Genomic DNA, 19,904 nt, shown 5'->3' with positions numbered 1-19,904 from the left:
GTTGCTAGGTGAACTGTTACGTAATTCGGTATCAGACAGTGTGCTATCTCCACCATCCGTTCCATTCCACCGTCCTCTAATACTACTGTACTTAATGTAGTCTACAGTGATGTTAGCGTCACTACAGTCGGGAATAAGTGATTGCAAATAATTAATCCCAAAGATTAAGAGATCAACAGCCTTGCTTTACGAGAGCTCTCTCTTTTAGGCTGCAATATGCCTGGATAAACTGTAGGGGGCAGAAGCATACACGTGACAGCGAGATAACATTGTGCTGTAGTAGAACACTCCCTCCGGGATTCATATTTGTATGTTAAAATACGACCACGTTTGAGTTTCTTTAGATTGATGTTTCAGTCGGATAGCTCATAAATATTGATGGAATACTGCCGCTGGTCTGCAGGTGCGCATACTGTTCGTGGAGCTGTCACTGTGTTGTAATGAGAAATCATTCAGCTCCATCACCGCAACCTAGAAAAATCAGGTTTCTGAAATTCTAAACCCCCCCAAAATTAAAAAAACACACGCGCGTGTTATCGACAGATATCATTTATTTGATTATATTCAACATTCCCTGGTACACAACACAACATTCACTATTCAAAAGTTCGTTCTGCTACTGCTAACGTTAGCAATGTTGCTGGCGCCATCTTCAGACACAGTTGTGAGTAAAGTTGGGAGCAGGATGAGAAAGGATGGATGGAACTCAAAAGTCTCCATGGATATCTGTCGCTATTTCATTCACTGATCTGACAGTACGTGTAATGTGCAAGCAACATGGCGGATGTATCTTGGAGATGCAGATTCGCGGCCGTTGATGGGATACGCAGTTTGGATATCTATCACATGCGAAGGCGCGTTATTCGTCAACACTTCATCATCCTTGTGTTTTTCATGCAGTTCACTTCACAGAAAAGCATTGACAGATGTAGTCATCCAATCGCTTACAGTAAACTGAAGTCAGTTAGGGTTTCAACAGTCACACGTAACCTACTTGAAGTAGTTCTCTGTAGTTAATTAATAGAACTAAGGCACCAACTGAAACTCATGGCTAATATTTTTTAGGGCAATGCAACATATAGTGGATGCGAAGAAATTGTTGTTTTTAAGTGCTTTTTTTTCACTGGCTTTGACAGTTACATGCGTTGATTTTACACGCATTCTAGGACATTCTTGGAAAGTGTAATCTCACTCACAACAAGGTTTCTAGAGTGTGTTGCTGATGGTCCCATCCATGACCATGAGACAACACCTCAACCTCTCTCCCACTTATCTCTCAGAGAATATGGCTTTTGTTAGTTCCTCAACTAAGTAACAAATATAAATCACACCGCTAAAAGAGACACAGTAAAAACATGTATCGTTCAGTTGCCACCTGTACCTCAGTCAGTCACGGACAGTTTTATTTTATGCCAAGGAGACGTTCGACGTACGAAAATATCCTGTATCCAACCTGGGAGAAGTGTTCTCAGACGTGGGCTTGGAGTAGATGCTAAACAACCAATCAAGTCACCCAGAAAAACAAAGCTGGTGTTGAAGAGATTATTTTGAGAGGGGATCCATTCTCTTCTTTCCACAGAAATAACATGATTTCTGCTGCCCTCAGTGGCTAGGTTGAACGCCACCGTAATTGTTTTTATTTTACTGTAATGATTTTTTGTTTTCTGCTATGTCTAATCACGCGACTACACAAACACCGTCCAATATGGAGACGGTATTTCATCTGCCCATTTACTCTCGCCTCCCATCCCATCTTCCGTCCCGAGCGGACTCTGCCTCACTTGGCTCTCTTCTCCTCCTCTCTCCCTCCAACCCTCCAGTCCTTCTCACTTCCCCACCTTGGGGCTTTTGATGTGGGGGTGTTTCTGAGCAATGCCATATGGCACATGAGCGGCCACGGTTCCCATCTCGGCCGCTCCCTCAATGTGGAACATCTGGTCGTCAAAGTAAATGTGGGGCCTGATCTTCTCCAGCATGGGGCCCTTGGGGGCCCCGGCCAGGAACAGAGCCTCGTCCGTCTCCAGGCCCCAGGCCCTCAAGGTCTTCAGGGCCCGGATCCCGGAGCTAGCTGCGCTGCGGGCCGTCACCAGGTAAGTGCGGATGGGGCAGTTCAGACGGTGACCCCGGGCGTAGAACTTCTTCTGCAGCTTGCCCAGTGCCTCCAGGAAGCTCTTCAGAGGGCCCTGGACCACAGAAGAAGACAGGGAGAGAGGAGAGTCAGAGCCAGGTGGATGGGAGGGGTTCATTTGAGAGATAGTGAAGGCTTGAACACATAACAAAACAAAAGACACAGGCCTACACCTGCTGTACATTCACACGTGCTCATCACGGCCACATACGTGATCCAGTAACGTGTTCTCATTCTCCCTCTCGTGCTCGAAGAACTTGTCCAGCCCGTGGGCCTTGAAGATGCGTTCCGATTCGTCGGAGAAGAGGACGGCGTCCCCGTCAAACGCCACCCTCAGCTGGGTCTCAGAAACTTCAGTCTGGTTGTCGGCCATAAACATGGTGGCCGCTGCAATGCCTGTTCGAAATAGCAGAGAGACAGACTGCCTGAGGACAAACACAGGCAAGGCTTGAAAGGTGTCTGTAAAACTGCCTGTCAAAAAACAAACGCACTCAGAGAATGCAGATATAACCAAAAATGGAAACGCTGATTTAATGTGGAAACGAATGCAAATCTATACACATATGTTGCCTTTTCTTTGCTGATTGGTGTCACATTATTCCACTTTGTTCAACAAGACTATTTTGTAGTTCTGTGCGGAAATGGGCCCTTTAAAAGCCATCTAAGCTAATAGGTATTGGCATGTGTCGCCTTGTTCCCGGTCTAGAAGCTTTTAGAGCTAATAATGACTGAGGCTGTTAAATAGGTCTGCACTGTTTTATCAATTTCTTCACAGCTGTTGTCGTCGGCTTCAGCATATTTAATCCATCCGACTGTTGTAATGGATTGTTGCTTTGAATTATTTCCAGTTGGTCCTGACGAGGTATGATCATAATCAGTGGCGGTTCTATTTTACGGGGGGGGGGGGGGGCAGTGTTTAATCAAAGGGGCACATTAAAAAACGGAAACAAATTATATTTAATATTTTAATTTTGCTTTACATTTAAATCATACAAAGTGCTCTGGCTCTCCCTCTTGCAGCTCTCTAAATACCTTGATATGTTTCTCTCACTTTTTTATCTACTGGGGCAAAAAAGGCTGCAATGTCAATTCCTCAGTTCATGATGACTACTAGAAGAAGAAATTCAGTCAGCTCAGGGGGGCCACAGGGGGGGCCAGGGACTTTTTTACAGGGGCACTGGCCCCTATAGGCCCCCGTGTAGAACCGCCCCTGATCATAATCTAAAGTAGAAGACCGTATTCATTCCTTGTAAACAGTAGTGATGCATTGCTATGGATTGCTTGACATTCATAAGTGTTTCGCTGGCCTTCAACAAGCCCAGTTGATCATCAACTAGAAATGTCACTGTCAATTCAGACAGACTGGGTCTGGGATCGGAAGTGTGTGTGTGTGGAGGGGGTGTGTATGTGTGTGTGTGGATAGAGAGTGTGTGTGTGACAGTTGGGATGAGTCACTGTGACATTAAGCTTCTGTTGCGCAGAAGAAAACTGTCCTTGAAGTTCCCCTGACAACAGCCACCTGGTATCGTGCTTCGTTCACCTAAATAGACACCAGCAGCCTCTCTATATCGGAAATGCCAAAGAGCGCCATTTATCATTGAATCACTGGTCTAACATGCTGAATTAGAGCGCTGTGTGGAGTCTCATCTGAAGGTTGAACTATTTTCTCCTCAGTCATGTAGTCAGGGCTAGTCACACACCACAGAGGAGTACAGCAAATGAATGAAATGAATACGGAACGTTCCGACACATTCTAGTTAAGGCGTCATGTTATGGATGGTGTGATGGAAAGCCCGCCCCATTTGGCTGTTATGCTGCCTGAATGATGAGATTGCATGGGGGCAGTTGCTTCATGGGCCTCTTAGTGGCACTTAGGAATAGTCATGGAAATTAGAGTGTGCGTGTGGGTGTGTTTGTGTGTGTATGCACACGTGTGTGTGTGAATTCTTCTCTGGGTTTACGTGTATGTGTGTGTGAATTCTTCTGTGTGTGTATGCATGTGTGTGTGTGTGAAGTCCTCTGTGTGTTTATGTATATGTCTGTGTGTGTGTATTCTTCAGTGTGTGTGTACGGATCTGCATGTGTGTGTGCCCTCTTTCCTACAGTGTAAATGTGTTTGTTCCCATATGCCTCATTGCTGTGTACGTGTATGAGTGCATGTGCATTCCTGTTTGTGTGTCTGTTCATTGTGGTGTGTGTGTGTGCGGTGTGTGTGTGGTATGTGTGTGTGGTATGTGTGTGTGGTATGTGTGTGTGTGTGTCATGCTCACCTTCAGACAGAGCTTCCCTGACCTTGTCAGCGTCTGCAGACAGGTACAGGTTGGTCTGCCAGGCCTTCAGGTAGCCAATAGGACTGGTGCCTCCCGTCATGCAGAAACGCTCGATAAACAGGTCTGAAAACGACGCACCGCAATCAGCTCACAGCACATGCTGCTAAAAACAATTGATATAAACCTAACTTTCGCCTGTCACTTAAGTGAGGTTATAAAATAGTGACCAGACATTTTCTGGATAATGAACAATGATATGTACGGTACATTTTAGAGAGAGAGGATATGATGGTGAGATATGTCCGTGTATGTTGTAGTAGATCTGGGGATTCGTAGAAGATATTTAAGGGGGGCGAAGGAGGACTGGGAGAGTGACTGACACAAAAGGTTGTCAAAATGACAGACAGACACATGGTCAGAGAGACGAGCAAGGCCACGAAGAATAGAGAGAGAGAAAGAGAGAGGGAGAGAGCGATGGGAAGACAGGGAAGAAGACGGAGAGAGTGAAAGAGAAAGAAAGACAGAATGGGAAAGAAAGAAAGAAAGAAAGAAAGAAAGAAGGAGGGAGGGAGGGAGAGAGAACAAAAAACAGGAAATGTACAAACAAACAGCATTCTCATCCATGTACTGTCATGCCCAAAAGTATTGGGAGCAACACATTTTGTGTTTGCAAAGCTTGCTGGGCCTTGGCATAAAATGACTGCTAACATAATTTCATAAGTCATATCATCAGCACAGGGGAAAGTGTGAACTAGTTCTAGCCTGGTGAAATCACTCTATCATTTTGATTGGATTTTAAGAGTAGATTGACTGCTGTAAAAAAGGGGACTATTTGCATATATTGAAAATCTTCATACCAAAAAAACTTGAAAATGAAAAATATGAAATGTGCCTTATTGTATTCCAGTATTCTATAGAAACATAAAACACATTTTCCTCAAATACTGACCCAGCAAACTTTGCAAAACACAACATTTGTCATTGCCAAAACTAATGGCCACGACTGTAGAGAGGAGAGACTTGGGCTTCAACCCCTACCCATCACCACCACCCCCCTATATGAAACTTCCAGAGACCTCTGTCCTCCTCCCAGCAACACTGGACCGTGGGAGACCCCTCCCCTCACCCCCCCATGGGAGACCCCCCCCCTCAATCCTCCCCCCCTCAATCCTCCCCCCCTCAATCCTCCCCCCCTCAATCCCCCTCCCCTCCCCTCCCTCCCTCCCATCCTCATGTCGTACATCCACTGACTCCTCCCTGCCATGGACCCCTGGAAGTCCTTGTGTTCTCTGTTGTGTTTGTTTATCTAGGCAGACGATCTGAGGGGAGGCAGGAGGCAGACGATCTGAGGGGAGGCAGGAGGCAGACGATCTGAGGGGAGGCAGGAGGCAGACGATCTGAGGGGAGGCAGGAGACAGACGATCTGAGGGGAGGCAGGAGACAGACGATCTGAGGGGAGGCAGGAGGCAGACGGTCTGAGGGGAGGCAGGAGGCAGACGATCTGAGGGGAGGCAGGAGGCAGACGATCTGAGGGGAGGCAGGAGGCAGACGATCTGAGGGGAGGCAGGAGGCAGACGATCTGAGTGGAGGCAGGAGGCAGACGGTCTGAGGGGAGGCAGGAGGCAGACGATCTGAGGGGAGGCAGGAGGCAGACGGTCTGAGGGGAGGCAGGAGACAGACGATCTGAGGGGAGGCAGGAGGTAGACGATCTGAGGGGAGGCAGGAGGCAGACGATCTGAGGGGAGGCAGGAGGCAGACGATCTGAGGGGAGGCAGGAGGTAGACGATCTGAGGGGAGGCAGGAGGTAGACGATCTGAGGGGAGGCAGGAGGCAGACGATATGAGGGGAGGCAGGAGGCAGACGATCTGAGGGGAGGCAGGAGGCAGACGATCTGAGGGGAGGCAGGAGGTAGACGATATGAGGGGAGGCAGGAGGCTGACGATCTGAGGGGAGGCAGGAGGCAGACGATCTGAGGGGAGGCAGGAGGTAGACGATCTGAGGGGAGGCAGGAGACAGACGATCTGAGGGGAGGCAGGAGGCAGACGATCTGAGGGGAGGCAGGAGGCAGACGATCTGAGGGGAGGCAGGAGGCAGTGTGACTGCACAAACATCTCCCACACAAAAGTGGAAACTTTTCCAGAGTTTCAATCCGCCACTTCTCTCACTGTTGGATCCCATCGGATGATAAGACAAACAAACGCTGCGCTCGTCTGAGAAGCCATTTCACAGAGCCTGGCTCTGGCGAGATCTCATTAATATTCCATCGCTTGCGGAATCCAAAGCGGTATTAGCAAAGCCATCAATCATTCTCTGGGAATTGTATGCATTTATGCATGGAGGAGAGAGATTGGCGCGGTTTTTATAAGAGTTTCGGGAGACTGTGTCTGGCTGGAATTTGTCACCTGCTTGTAGCTGGACCAAACAGGAATGTCAGAGAATAGATTTGTTTAATGACTTTTTTCAGGCTGAAGATGAATCGAGTTGTTTAGAGCGTGTCCTGTTGACGTTAGTGAGGCCTTTTTGTCGTTTGTGATTTTTTCCAGGGACAGGTCAGAGGTCGTTGGGGCATGGTTTGCGTTTGCGTTCACACACACAGAGTCACCAGAGAAATTCATCATGGAATTATCTAGAAGGATGGACTTCCACAACTCATATTTGTGGAGACGACCCTTGAAGTCTAATCAAACAAATGAAAACACATTTTAACCAGAGGTCAGATTTGTTCCGCCTGCTCGTTTGCGGTCGAACCAGATTTGAACCATCCGCAGACTGCAGGGACGCCACAGGAAGTGGCTAGCCTGGGACAAAGAGGGCAGGGGTCACAGTGCATTGTGGGAAGATGAGAGCGGGCATCTGGAAGTTTAGTCTACCCAAGAGACAAAGTGGACAAGGATGTGTTTGAATTTGTGTGTTTGGGTCTGTGTGTGCTTGTGTGTATGTATGTATGAGTGTCTGTGTGTGTGTGTGTGTGTTTGAGCTTGTGTGTGTGTCTCAGACTCACTGTGGTAGTTGATAGTGTTGATTAGCCTCACTCCTACATGAGCGTAGTTGTAGGTAACCAGGACGATGTCAAACAGCTCTTCGCTGTCGGGGTAAAGCTCTCTGAGATGAGCGTTCACTGTCTCCAGAGCCTGCAAGTGGTCGAATACAACAGCAAGGAATTGTGGGAACTGTAGTCATCTCGAATCTGCACAGTCACATTCAGTTTGTATCCCGGGCAACTGAAAAAAGTGGCAGTCGAACAAGCACATGTGTGTGCATGTGTCTAACCTTGACAAAGGCGAACGCCGGGCCGGGGGCGAAAGGTTCGTTCTCGTGCTCCACCTGGTACTTCAGATACTCCTCCACCCCTCTCTGCTCGTATACCTTCTGCTCGCGCTCGGTGCGGAACAGGACACGTGATGACACAGCGATGGTGACGGCGTTCTCTGGCTTCGGCTTGAGACGGGGGGGGGGGGGGGGTTGGGGGGCGGGGAGGAGGAGGAGAGAAAACACAAGAGGAAGATCAAAAATGAGGATAGGAGATTAGAGAGAGAAGGAGAGAGGATAGAGAGAAGAGAGGAGAGAGAGTGAAGAGAGGGGAGGGAGAGGGAGAGGGAGAGGGAGAGGGAGAGGGAGAGGGGAGAGAGGAGAGGGAGGGGAGTGAGAAGAAAGAGAGAGAGGAGAGAGAGAGAGATAGAGAGAGAGAGAGAGAGAGAGAGAGAGAGAGAGAGAGAGAGAGAGAGAGAGAGAGAGAGAGAGAGAGGGAGAGGGAGAGAGAGGAAATAAGAAAGAGGAAAGAGGAGAGAGAGTCCCACCAACACAGCCATGATGCCAGCACATGAGTGGACATGAGTTGGAGCATGCCCAGTAGCGTCAACAGGATCAGTACATAACGAAGTTCTCAGCATCAGTACTTGATGATCCGTCAAGATGGTACAGAATAAACAGCTCACAACATCACTTACCAGGACCCGGCACACAGACACATGTCCAAACCAACACACACACTCCCACAAACACACACAAACACACACACAGTCAAGAGATGCCACATTGAATGAGATACGCTACCCGGGTTGGTCACCTCTTCTAAAGCTTGCTGCAGGGGTGGTGACACGGCGATAAGGGTGCATGCAGTGTGACACGACCACCTCTTCCTCTGGGTGCATGCAGTGTGACACCACCACCTCTTCCTCTGGGTGTGTGTGTGTAGGTGTGTGCACGTGTGTTTCTGGGTGTTGTGTGAAGTGAGCAGGGACGTGTAACTCCAGACTCCAGGTGACTGGATGTCGAGACTCCCCAACTGGCCAGGGGACACAGGAGGGGAGGGGGGGGGGGGGTGGAGGGGGAGGTTGCTTGAACTACATGTGGGTGAGGAGTATGAGTGTGATATTTGATATATTGAAGTTCAACGACGTGAGGGTTAACTGTGTGCGTCTGTAAGTGTGTGCGCGTCGGTGAGTGTGTGTGCGTCTGTGAGTGTGTGTGTGTGTGCTGGGCTACAGGGGCAGGCAAGAGGATAGCATTCCAATCGGGGCAGCCAGCATTAGTCACCCACATGGAGTTGAACTCACATGACGCTCTTGTGGCAGAGTGGCGGAGAGAGGGAGGGGGTGAGGGAGGGGCGGAGAGAGGGAGGGGGTGAGGGAGGGGTGGAGAGAGGGAGGGGGTGAGGGAGGGGTGGAGAGAGGGAGGGGGTGAGGGAGGGGTGGAGAGAGCGAATGAGAGAGGGCAGGTTGGAGGTTGGGGGGGGGTGAGTAGGGAAGGAGGGAGGGTAAAGTTGGAACAGATTTCTTCAACCCTTTTTATGAAAGGTTGAAAAAATATTTTTGAAAAAAAGTTGACAAAAAACAACGGTTCAAAATTACTTGAAACGTTTTTGTGTTGTGTTGTGTGTGAAAAAAAAGTATACTTTTTAAAAAGTATAGATTTTTGTTTGCAAAGTTGAACAAAGTTTTGATTCAAAAGTTTTGAAGGGTTGAAAAATGTTGGTGCGTTATGAGTATTGAAAAAGTACATCATGGACTTTTACCAGTCTTTATTAACATGAGTATCTGTTTCGACTTGAATGAAGGATGTGTGTACTTTTGCCATCTTTGTAAATGGGTCACAGGCTGGTCTTGGTGCCCATGTCATTGTGTGCCCTGTTCACACTGACACATCACCCATTTACCTAGCTACACACACACACACACGCACACACACACACACATGCACACACACATACACACACACATACACACACATGCTCAAACAGGCACAAGCTTCTCTGAACATGGCTGGTCCTCAGTGTTGACACCTGCAGGAACACCCCAAGCCAGAGACCCTGGAGGACCCCAGACCTCCACAGACCCTGGAGGACCCCAGACCTCCACAGACCCTGGAGGACCCCAGACCTCCACAGACCCTGGAGGACCCCAGACCTCCAGAGACTCTGGAGAAGCCCAGACCTCCAGAGACTCTGGAGGAGCCCAGACCTCTAGAGACCCTGGAGAAGCCCAGACCTCCAGAGACCCTGGAGGACCGTCGACATCCAGAGACTCTGGAGAAGCCCAGACCTCCAGAGACCCTGGAGGACCCCAGACATCCAGAGACCCTGGAGGACCCCAGACCTCCAGAGACCCTGGAGGAAACACAGCTGCCACAGGCTCTCAACCACACACTGAGGACACGCCACAAGGCTGTCCGAATGCAAACACACACACACATTAACGTTTTAGTTGTGCAGTCACAGTACAAACACGAAAGATGAGTTATGGGTCACAGCCACCAAAGAGAGAATCTCTCCGATGCAGATTCTGGGTGGATTCTGGGTGAAACACGCGTGTGTTTGTGTGTAGAGAAGGAGGCCGTAGGCGCCAAAAGGAAAGGAAGGTGTGGAGGGAGGGAGGAGACGGTGTCAGGATGTTTGAGGGGCGCGTGAGACAGGCGTCCCCAAATTCAAGGAGACACATCGGTTAGTAAGTGCGTGTCCAGGGGGTATGCTCATACTGGGATCATTCATCAGGTGGACAGGGGACAGTTGCCTTTGACCTTTGACCCCCCTCCCCCTCATGCGATGGGTACTTACGAAGAAAATGCCTCCCTCCACCTTCCGCACTCTTCTCACTGACACCTTGGCAGAACGACAGTTCAAAACCGACATTTACTCACAGATTTAGAGCATTTTTGTTTCAAACTAAGCACATTTTCTAAACACAACATTGGTCTCGTGTTTCAGGAACTCAAACAAAAGATCCCAGAACTTTTCATGTACACACAACAAGCAACTTCCTGTTCCATTCCCGTATAGGTTAGCCCCTGAATAAACATAACCTGAATAATCAGTGACTGGTAATTGAAATTTACTCATAAAAATTGTGTAGTTTCGTTGTGTGTTTTTGTTTGGTGTGGAATCACGCGTTATCCAGAAGAGCCTTTTTCTGAACTAATTGCAGACTCGCCAAACACATTAACATGATCTGTGCTGTATGGTTGATGTTGCTACAAACCATAGATCCATAGCACCATCATGAGCATGTTAACCTTATCAGATGTTGCATACCTTTGATACGACATGAAGCCTGTTAGCTTTGCACCTATCATGTGACACTGGCTCCAGCAATAGCATAGCAAGCTGGGAGGCTGGTAGAAGTAAACTGATAGAGGTGTGACCCCCCCCGCCCCTCGAACCCTCCCTCCACCCCCCCTGCCCCCCCCCCCCCCCCTCTCCGGCTTTGTCTGGACAAGGTGTACCCCCTCCACTCCATCCTGCTGTGAAACCTACTATTACTCTGCTCATACCTAACACACACCTGTCATAAAATCAACTTTAATGTTGGCTGGAGGAGAGGAGGGGATAGGAGGAGAGGAGGAGAAGAGGGGATGGGAGGAGAGGGAGTGGAGTGGAGGGCAGGAGGGGAGGAGGAGAAGAGGAGAGGAGGAGGGGATGGGAGGAGAGGAGTGGAGGGCAGGAGGGGAGGAGGAGAGGAGGAGAGGAGGAGAGGAGGGCAGGAGGGCAGGAGGGCAGGAGGGGAGGAGGAGAGGAGGAGAGGAGGAGAGGAGGAGGGGAGGAGGGGGGCAGGGGAGGAGGAGAGGAAAGAAAAGGAGAGGAGAGGAGGGGAGGAGGGGAGAGGAGGGGAGAAACAGAGCCTGATGAAAAAGATATCAGCTCAGAGTCACAGGATCCCTTCTGCCAGGCGTCAAACTCACCAGGGAGGGAAGGAGAGGGGGGAGGAGGGGTGAGGAGGGGGGGGGGGGGGGGAGAAGCGGGGGGAGCAGCCGGTAGATACATTGAAGAAAGAGAGTGACTGGGTGGGGGGATATATTTAGCCCAGGGAAAAGGCCAGCTCAGTTGAGGTCCTCCAGAGCCCAGTAGATGTGATGACACGACCAGGGGGCAGACGTAGTGTGCTTTGGATCCTACCAGGCCGCTAGGCTACAACCCTCAGAGTCACCAGCTCTCACTGAGAGCCTTATAGAGGGCTGTTCTGGCATTCTACACCAACGACATGCTGCTTACTGACCTGAACGCAAAAATACACACACACACACACATTTGGAGATGGATCTATTTAGCTGTGATCCTTTTGAGAGATTGAAAGCACAGACGGAACAGTGTTCTTTCTGTCTGAAGGGCTCACTTTCGATGGCGTCAGAAACTTTTTGAAAGCGTCGACTTCAGATCGACGGTGTGTTGGTTTAATAGCGGAGGCATTATCACACTAAAAATACCCCCATGTTCTCTCCCTGATCCTCCAGCAAGTCAGCTTACACAGCCATTATCTACTTTTAACTCTGTTACCTAACTCTTTTAATACTCTCACTCTGTGGTTGTCTCTCTCTCTCTCTTTCTATCCCCTTTCTCTCTCTCTCTCTCTCTAACTCTCTCTCTCTCCTCTCTCTCTCTCTCTCTCTCTCTCTCACTCACTCTTCCTCCCCCTCCCTCTCTTTCCTCCCTGGAAATCCAGGGGTGTCCTCTGTGATGCAGGTCAAGCCTGGCAAACAACAATAAACCAGCACACACACACACACACACACACTCACTCACTCACTCACTCCCACCCCCACCCCCACCCCCCGACAGACACACACACACACACACACTCACACCAGTCTGATCTGTGGACATGTCTCTGCTCACCTGTGCTAAGTGTCTCTGTAAGCCACATGTGGGAAACACTATCTGATCCATGGAATTAACCCCCAAGTCCAGCGGAGAGATAAACAGACAGACGGACAGACAGACAGACAGACAGACAAACAGTCAGACAGACAGACAGACAGACAGACAGACAGACAGACAGACTGACAGACAATCTCACCGGTATGGGCATGGTAGTGACACCCAGGTGGTCCTTGTCGAACACCTCCCCTCTCACCTCCCAGGTTCCTCTGCTGTCCCCGTTGGACGAGGCTGTGACAGGGGACAGGGGAGCCTTCATGTCCTCGGGGCTCACCTGCCCGCTCGTCACCTGCACGGGGTCCATACTCATCCCCCCCCTCCTCCCTCCCCCCGGCCACTGCGATGGTACTGTCCTTGACGATACCGTTCCTGTGGCTTTGCCTCCACGCTCTGCACGTGTTTTAGGGGAGCAGGCAGATGGTGCGGTCCATGAATGCTAGCTTACTGGCTGAGTCTGAGAGCTGTTAGTTAGTCTGCGCTGAGGGAGTTGGACCCTCCACACAGGAAGTCTCACTTGAAGTTTTGTCCAGACGGATGGTTGATGGTGGTCGTGTCCAGTCAAGTCTTGAATCGTATTCCAAGTGGTGAAAAAGTGAATGTCTCCTTCTCTCTCTCGCTCTCTACCAAACACACTCTCTCACACTCACACACACACACTCACCCACCCTCTATGAGGTTGTGTTCGTCATGCACACCCTTTCTTCTGTCACACTCCGACAGTCGTTTTCTGCAACACACACTCACACACTCATTCACACGCTCACACACTCATTCACACACTCAGGCGTTGTCCTTCGGGGGTTTCAGAGCAGTGCTAGAGGATCTGTATCCGTTCTGACTAGAGCTCCTGATTCTCTCAGCGGTCTTTTTCTCTCTGCTGCTCACACACCAACCTCTCTCTCTCTTCCCTCCCTTTCTGTCTCATTCAATCCCTTTCCCTCCCTCTCACGCTCCCTCTGTCTCTGTCAGTAAACATCTCCTGTCACTTTCCCTGCATGTGAGCAGGGACGTCCCACATGCAAATCCTGCCACCTGCTCAGACCAATGGCGGGCTTGCTTCCTTATGCAGAGGTCCCTCCCCCTGTTTACCCGGGACACGAGTGCCCCAGAGGCTGATGGGAGATTTAGACCCACATGAGCAGTTATTTTCCTCGAGCACTGCAGTGATCTGTAAGGAGTATGTGCCAGCCCATCCTCTGTCTCTCTCTCTCTCTCTCGCTCAATTCTTCACAATCCTTTCATTTAACACATCAAGAAAGAGATAAATAGATAGGTATAGAGAAAGAGGAAGAGAGACAGACAGAGAGAGAGAGAGATACAGAGAGAAAGAAAGAGAAGACAGAGAGACAGATACAGAGAGACATATGTAGAGAGAGAGAGAGATAGAGAGATACAGAGAGAGAGAGAGAGAGAGAGAGAGAAAGTGAGGGAGAGAATGAGAGAAAGTGGGAAAGTGGAGACAGAGAGAGTAAGAAGAGCTGAGTGGGGTAACCAGACTCAAGGTGCGTCATATTAGCTGTGAGGTGTAACCTTCATGTGAAACAGAGGACACACACAACAGACTGGCAAAGAGCAGCTGCCTTCATCTCTGCTGGGCTCAATAAAAACCCAATAGCTTCACCCCTTCACTACTTGTGTGACCTTCAATAAAATATTCACACCTTTCCTCTCCCATCCATCCCTTTTTCATCCTTTCTCCCATCACATGGACGCGTGTGTGTGTGTGTTTGTGTGTGCGTGTAGACATTCACAGGGAGGTTGCTTGGTTTGAAAAAGGCACAATTCCTAAGGTTTTGAGAAGGATAGGAAAGCTGCTGGAACGTTTGCTTTTAGTATTTTGACCTATACTGTTTAACTGAATGCAGTTCTTGACTAGACTCACTACAGAACCCTGGTTGGCAGCTGGCTCCATTGGCTGTTGAGGCTGTTGAGATTAGGAAGTGCTTTTAGATCTGACATTGCGGATCCAATTCCATTTAAATCTCACAGCTCCCTCCTGTGGTCAAATGAGAAACTGTATGTAACGACCTTTACTCACACAGTGAACGTGCATCGCTGCATCGGGAGGTTAATGAGAGGAGGAAGATTTGAGCAGCGGTCCAGTTTATCTTTGTCCCTGCCATCACTTCTTCAGTGGGCATGTGTGTGAGTGTCCTGTTTTTGCCTCAAGCCAAATCCCAATACCCCAGGCCCAGAATAGTCTGCTATCGATCCATGTATGCATGTGCGTGCTTCTGTGAGAGAGACAGATACTGAAAGAGTGAAAAAGAGACAGAGAGCTAGAGGGAGACAAGAGAGAAATAAAGAACAAGATATCTCAAAGTATCTCTAACCCCAACCCCCCCCCCTCTCTCTCTCTCTCCTTCTCTCTCGCTCTCTCTCTTCTTCTTCTCTCTCTCTCTTCTCTCTCTCTCTCTCTCTCTCTCTCTCTCCCTCGCTCTCTCTTCTTCTTCTCTCTCTCTCGCTCTCTCTATCTCTCTCTCTCTCTCTTCTTCTCTCTCTCTCTCTCTCGCTCTCTCTATCTCTCCCTCTCTCTCTCCCTCTCTCTCTCTTCTTCTTCTCTCTCTGTCGCTCTCTCTATCTCTCTCTCTCTCTCTCTCTCTCTCTCTCTCTCTCTCTCTCTCTCTCTCTCTCTCTTCTTCTTCTCTCTCTCGCTCTCTCTATCTCTCTCTCTTTGTCTCTCTCTTTTTATTTTACACAATCATTGAACAGAAAAGTAATTATTTTCGATATCTACATGCAGAGATGGGATAATTCAATAATGCTTCCCGCAGACAAACAGCACTGTCACCTCACAGTCCTGACTAAAAGTCAAGCATTAAAAGGTTATTCTATTAAAATTAAACTGAAATGTCAGACCTCAAAACAGTCTTTAATGTTGCTGTGGTATCACATTTCATTGTCTTCAATAATTTCTTAATTACTCGCTGCTTAACAAAATGATATCCTTCTAATATGCTGGCCAAAATTCATTTCCTCAGTCATTACATTAGTTTGTACTGTGTGTGTGTGTGTCAGGTTAATGTGTATGCATGTGTGTGTGTGTGCCACTGTTCCGGCCTCGGCCTGGTTACCATGAGAACGGTATAATGGATGACATCACAGCTGGACATGTGACATCAATCCAAGACAGTGACTCATACTACAAGTATTTAGGCAGTGTGTGTGTGTGTGTGTGTGTGCGCATGCAAGATCAACTCAAAGTATAACATATTACCACCATATGGTCCAACATCTATTTTTTATTCTATGTAACAAAAATAATTACATTGTTTTTGATCTAGGAGCCTAACAATATTGAAAAAAATTGGAATTCAAAAACGAGACGCACACACATTTACATTGACAGCACAGAAATGGTGAAGATATAGAAATATGTCGCACAACCGAGCACAAGTAATGTGCAGTCAGAGAGTAGAATATCCATATTGTTTATTAATAGAATCAGACAAAATTGTACAGACCGTTGATAACACAGGGGTGGGATTCTAGCTTTCAGTTTTCAGCTGAGCCTCTTTCGTTATGGGGACTAGCTGAGTATCTGACTGTTTTACACTAATTCCAAGGTCAAGTTCTAACCACAATCAACACTGCTCACTCACGCATCACATCTTTGGCACTTAAAACATATATCTATCATTTTAATGACGAAAACAACCCGTTTTCATTGCAATTTCTCTATTCATTTGAACTTTTTAGCAACTTTTAATTAACGGCTGGAAATGGATATTGCACCTCCATGGTTTAAATGATACCCCAACCTGAACGCCTGATTAACACCTAATGCAAGTCTTGACCAGTTTGCCCTGTCAAAGAAGAGTAATATATCATTTTCTATCACGAGCCAACTGTTCAGTGACCATATGTAAATACTACGAGTTTCAGAGCCAGGTTCAGTGTATGACCTCTCTCTCCCTCTCTGGAGCGTTTTAGCGAGCGAGTGTGAGAGCAGTTTGTGGGTCTGTGATGGTCAGCAGGACAGGTTACGGATTACATCTCGTTTGGTGACTTTTGATTTTATACACTATCCAACGAAAAGCAACAAGAATACAGAATGCGCTGCGATTGTGTGTAAGATGTTCTTTCACTTAATTCATTCGATTCACATTTTCTTTCTTTCTTTGTATTTATTTTTGGTAATACACCCCTTTTGACGCTGGGTGGCAGTATGGTGATGTTGAGCTATTTTGGTTTACAACACGAGAAGAAATGCTAAACTGAACTACAGTGCAAATTCAGATGATTACCCTCAAACTGTAGAATCTGTATCCATATTTCTCCAGGTCAGCCGTCCCTAAACTCGCTCACTGGTCCGTTAAAACTGACGAGAAGGGCGACGGTAGCGTGACTGAACAGAACTCCCAGACAGGACACGGAACAGAACAGCAGCAGGGCACGAAAGCAACGTTTTTGTGTGTGGATAATACTCACTGCATCGGTGTGAGGGTCTACAAGTGAATGTACAAAGTCAAACTAGACTGAGGCATCTTTGTTACACATACACACTCGCGCACACACACACACGCGCGCACGGATTGATTGACAGACAGACGTACATACGAATGCTCTCTGGAAAGCTCATGTGTACTGTAGCCATGGTCATTCAAAGGCACACTTGCTCACAAAGCACGCGCACGCACACACGCACGCACACACACACACACACTCTGTTTATACACAAACCACTGTAAGCTGTGTCGTCATATGAAAGAAGCTCTATGTTAGTGGTACAGTTACATATACATTTTATATATATATACGTGTATGTTCATATATATGATTATTGTCATATACATTTCATTGGAATATTACATTTAATCAAAGAGGCCAGTGTTTGCCACTCACAAGCTATGGGTTAGGGAGGGATGGTTTGGATTGGCTGAGAGAGAGAGAGGGGGTCCAATCATATTCTGTTCAGAGGAGAGAGAAGACATCAAATCTGAGCATCGGCTTTCTTTCTCTGATATATTGCAGGACACACACACACACACACACTGCCCAATTTTTCTTCTCTGCTCATCTCCCCATTGATTTTTGATCCAGGACGACTCAAGCAATTCTCCTGTTCCACCACTTTTAGAAAAACCCAGCCGGTCTGACATTTGGAGAGAGAGTGAGAGAGAGAGAGAGAGAGAGAGAGAGAGAGAGAGAGAGAGAGAGAGAGAGAGAGAGAGAGAGAGAGAGAGAGAGAGAGAGAGAGAGAGAGAGAGAGAGGGTGGATGAGGAGGAGAGAAACAGGAGAGAGAGAGGGAAAGAGAGAGAGAGAGAGAGAGAGAGAGAGAGAGAGAGAGAGGGTGGATGAGGAGGAGAGAAACAGGAGAGAGAGAGAGAGGGGGGGTGGATGAGGAGAAGAGAAACAGGAGAGAGAGAGAGAGAGGGAGAGAGAGAGAGAGAGAGGGTGGATGAGGAGGAGAGAAACAGGAGAGAGAGAGAGAGAGAGAGAGGGTGGGTGGATGAGGAGGAGAGAAACAGGAGAGAGAGAGAGAAGGTGGGGGGGCCTATTTCAAGATGTCTCCAAGAAAAATATGGGGGCTTTGTCCTTTTGTGAAATACCAGTGCTTTCATCCACTGTGTAATTACCAACACGAAACCCAGCTCTCTCAATTGTTCTGTCTGATCATTATGTTCTAGAAATTGAAGGTCTTATCCGAAGAAAAAACCACATCGGTGTGCGACCTTTGTTTGATGTTTCTAAGGTGCTTGACTAGTTCAGTTGGACTGAAAATAGTTACAAACTTGGAAAATACAGAGTTTTTTTTTTTAGCATTTATGTGTCCCAAAAACTTCTATTCAAGACAAGGACGTTTAGTCAAACTTTTGGGATACACCTGCTCTTCCATATGCGTTCACAGATGCTAATGATCACAAAAACACACACACACCCACACAAATTCATACAGTAGTTTGACTGGCCTCAGGGCTATAAGCAATATGTTGTTGCTGACCCTGTGATAACGCTTTTGTGAACCTGGCAGCTGGCGGGCTACACACACACACACACACACACACAATCAACTACAATCAACACAAACAGTTCTTTCCTTCTCGCTCTCTTTCAAAGCCGTAAGCTCTCCTTCTCACTCCTTCCCTCTCTGCTCTTTCACTCCATGCTGTCTTCATCCCTCTATCTCTCCTCACTCACGCCACCACTTCTCAGATTGAGGAAGCCGCTCTCCCTCCATCCTCCCTTCATCTCTCTCTCCCTCCATCCAGTCTTTCTTCCAGCCATTTTCCATCCGTCCGTCCCTCCTTTTCCCATCTCCGATTTCCATACATCGCCCTCCCCCTCCTCCCCCACATCCTCCCTCCTCTGTGTATCCATCCCTCCCTCCTTCCTCCCCATCTCCACTTTCCCTCCCTCCCTCCCTCCCTCCCTCCCTCCCTCCCTCCCTCCCTCCCTCCCTCCCTCCCTCCCTCCCTCCCTCCCTCCCTCCCTCCCTCCCTCCCTCCCTCCCTCCCTCCCTCCCTCCCTCCCTCCCTCCCTCCCTCCCTCTCCTACTTCTGCATGTCACACTGCAGCAGCAGGACGATAGAGGGGTCAGACTTGGCCGCCTCCTTAAACTCTTCCAGGGTGATCTCGTCGTTGTGGTCCTTGTCCATCTTGGAGAAGATCTTGTCCACGCGCTGCTGGGGGGTGAGGCCATCCTCATTCATACGCATCATGATCACCGTGCCGACCATCTTGTAGATCGCCTGGGAGACGGGGGGTGAGTAGGGGTGAATACAGCGGCGGAGTAGGTTTGTTTTCAAACATGGGTGGGACAGCTTTTTTTAAATAGTGAGGATGAATATGATTTTTTCAATAAAAAGTGTGGGGGGACAAATTAACTTTTTTCAAAAACTACCTGTGTATAACAAAACCTGTGCCTCTGGATGAATATGAACAGAGACACTGTAAATACACACACACAAACAAACACACACACGCACACCTCGATGATCTCCAGCATCTCCATGCGTGTGATCTTGCCGTCTCCGTCCAGGTCGTACATGTTGAAGGCCCAGTTGAGCTTCTGCTCAAAGCTGCCCCTGGAGGTGATGGACAGGGCGCAGATGAACTCTCTGAAGTCGATGGTGCCGTCCCCGTTCTTGTCGAAGGTCCTGAAGGCGTGCTGGGCGAACTTGGAGGCGTCGCCGTATGGGAAGAACTGAGAGAGGGGGGCGAGGAGGGAGGGCGAGAGAGAGAGAGAGAGAGAGAGAGAGAGAGAGAGAGAGAAAGAGAAAGAGAGAGAGAGAGAGAGAGAGAGAGAGAGAGAGAGAGAGAGAGAGAGAGAGAGAGGGAAACGAGGTCAACAACTTCCAGGGGATTCATGTTGATCAGGGACTGAACGGTGTGTTTTCGTGGAGGGCACCGATGCTG

At 48.5% G+C, this 19,904-nt stretch overlaps 2 protein-coding genes across 2 annotated transcripts in view; both read right to left on the bottom strand.

Moving 5' to 3' along the window:
* Positions 1-533: 533 nt before the first annotated feature.
* On the bottom strand, positions 534-13,511 carry nt5c1aa (5'-nucleotidase, cytosolic IAa). The gene is made up of 7 exons (XM_084696757.1): positions 12,684-13,511; positions 10,451-10,495; positions 7,669-7,836; positions 7,400-7,529; positions 4,399-4,521; positions 2,340-2,524; positions 534-2,183 (listed from the first exon to the last, which is right to left on the bottom strand). Exons 1-7 carry the CDS (start codon positions 12,852-12,854, stop codon positions 1,827-1,829), a joined length of 1,179 nt encoding a protein of 392 aa, XP_084552883.1. The 5' UTR covers positions 12,855-13,511; the 3' UTR covers positions 534-1,826.
* Positions 13,512-19,039: 5,528 nt separating this feature from the next.
* The window catches only part of hpcal4 (hippocalcin like 4), a 1,367-nt gene continuing 502 nt past the window's right edge, over positions 19,040-19,904 (bottom strand). Inside the window, exons 2-3 of the mRNA XM_084695462.1 lie at positions 19,477-19,692; positions 19,040-19,237 (exon numbers count right to left, since the gene is read on the bottom strand). Coding sequence (XP_084551588.1) covers positions 19,040-19,237; positions 19,477-19,692 — 414 coding nt within the window. The remainder of the gene's footprint in view (positions 19,238-19,476; positions 19,693-19,904) is intronic.

This window comes from Hypomesus nipponensis, chromosome 4 (assembly GCF_054491055.1).
Source record: "Hypomesus nipponensis isolate SF chromosome 4, ASM5449105v1, whole genome shotgun sequence".
NCBI classification, from domain to species: domain Eukaryota; kingdom Metazoa; phylum Chordata; class Actinopteri; order Osmeriformes; family Osmeridae; genus Hypomesus; species Hypomesus nipponensis.
Note: the sequence above shows the minus strand (reverse complement) of the source record. Positions and strands in the feature narration are given on the sequence as shown.

Excerpts from the sequence above, each read along its gene's own strand:
- nt5c1aa (XM_084696757.1), bottom strand. The coding sequence starts at position 12,854 with ATGAGTATGGACCCCGTGCAGGTGACGAGCGGGCAGGTGAGCCCCGAG. Across the intron at positions 7,530-7,668 it reads CGGCGTTCGCCTTTGTCAAG|GCTCTGGAGACAGTGAACGC; the intron begins GTTAGACACATG and ends GACCACTTGCAG. Across the intron at positions 4,522-7,399 it reads CAACACTATCAACTACCACA|ACCTGTTTATCGAGCGTTTC; the intron begins GTGAGTCTGAGA and ends CGTCGTTTTCAG.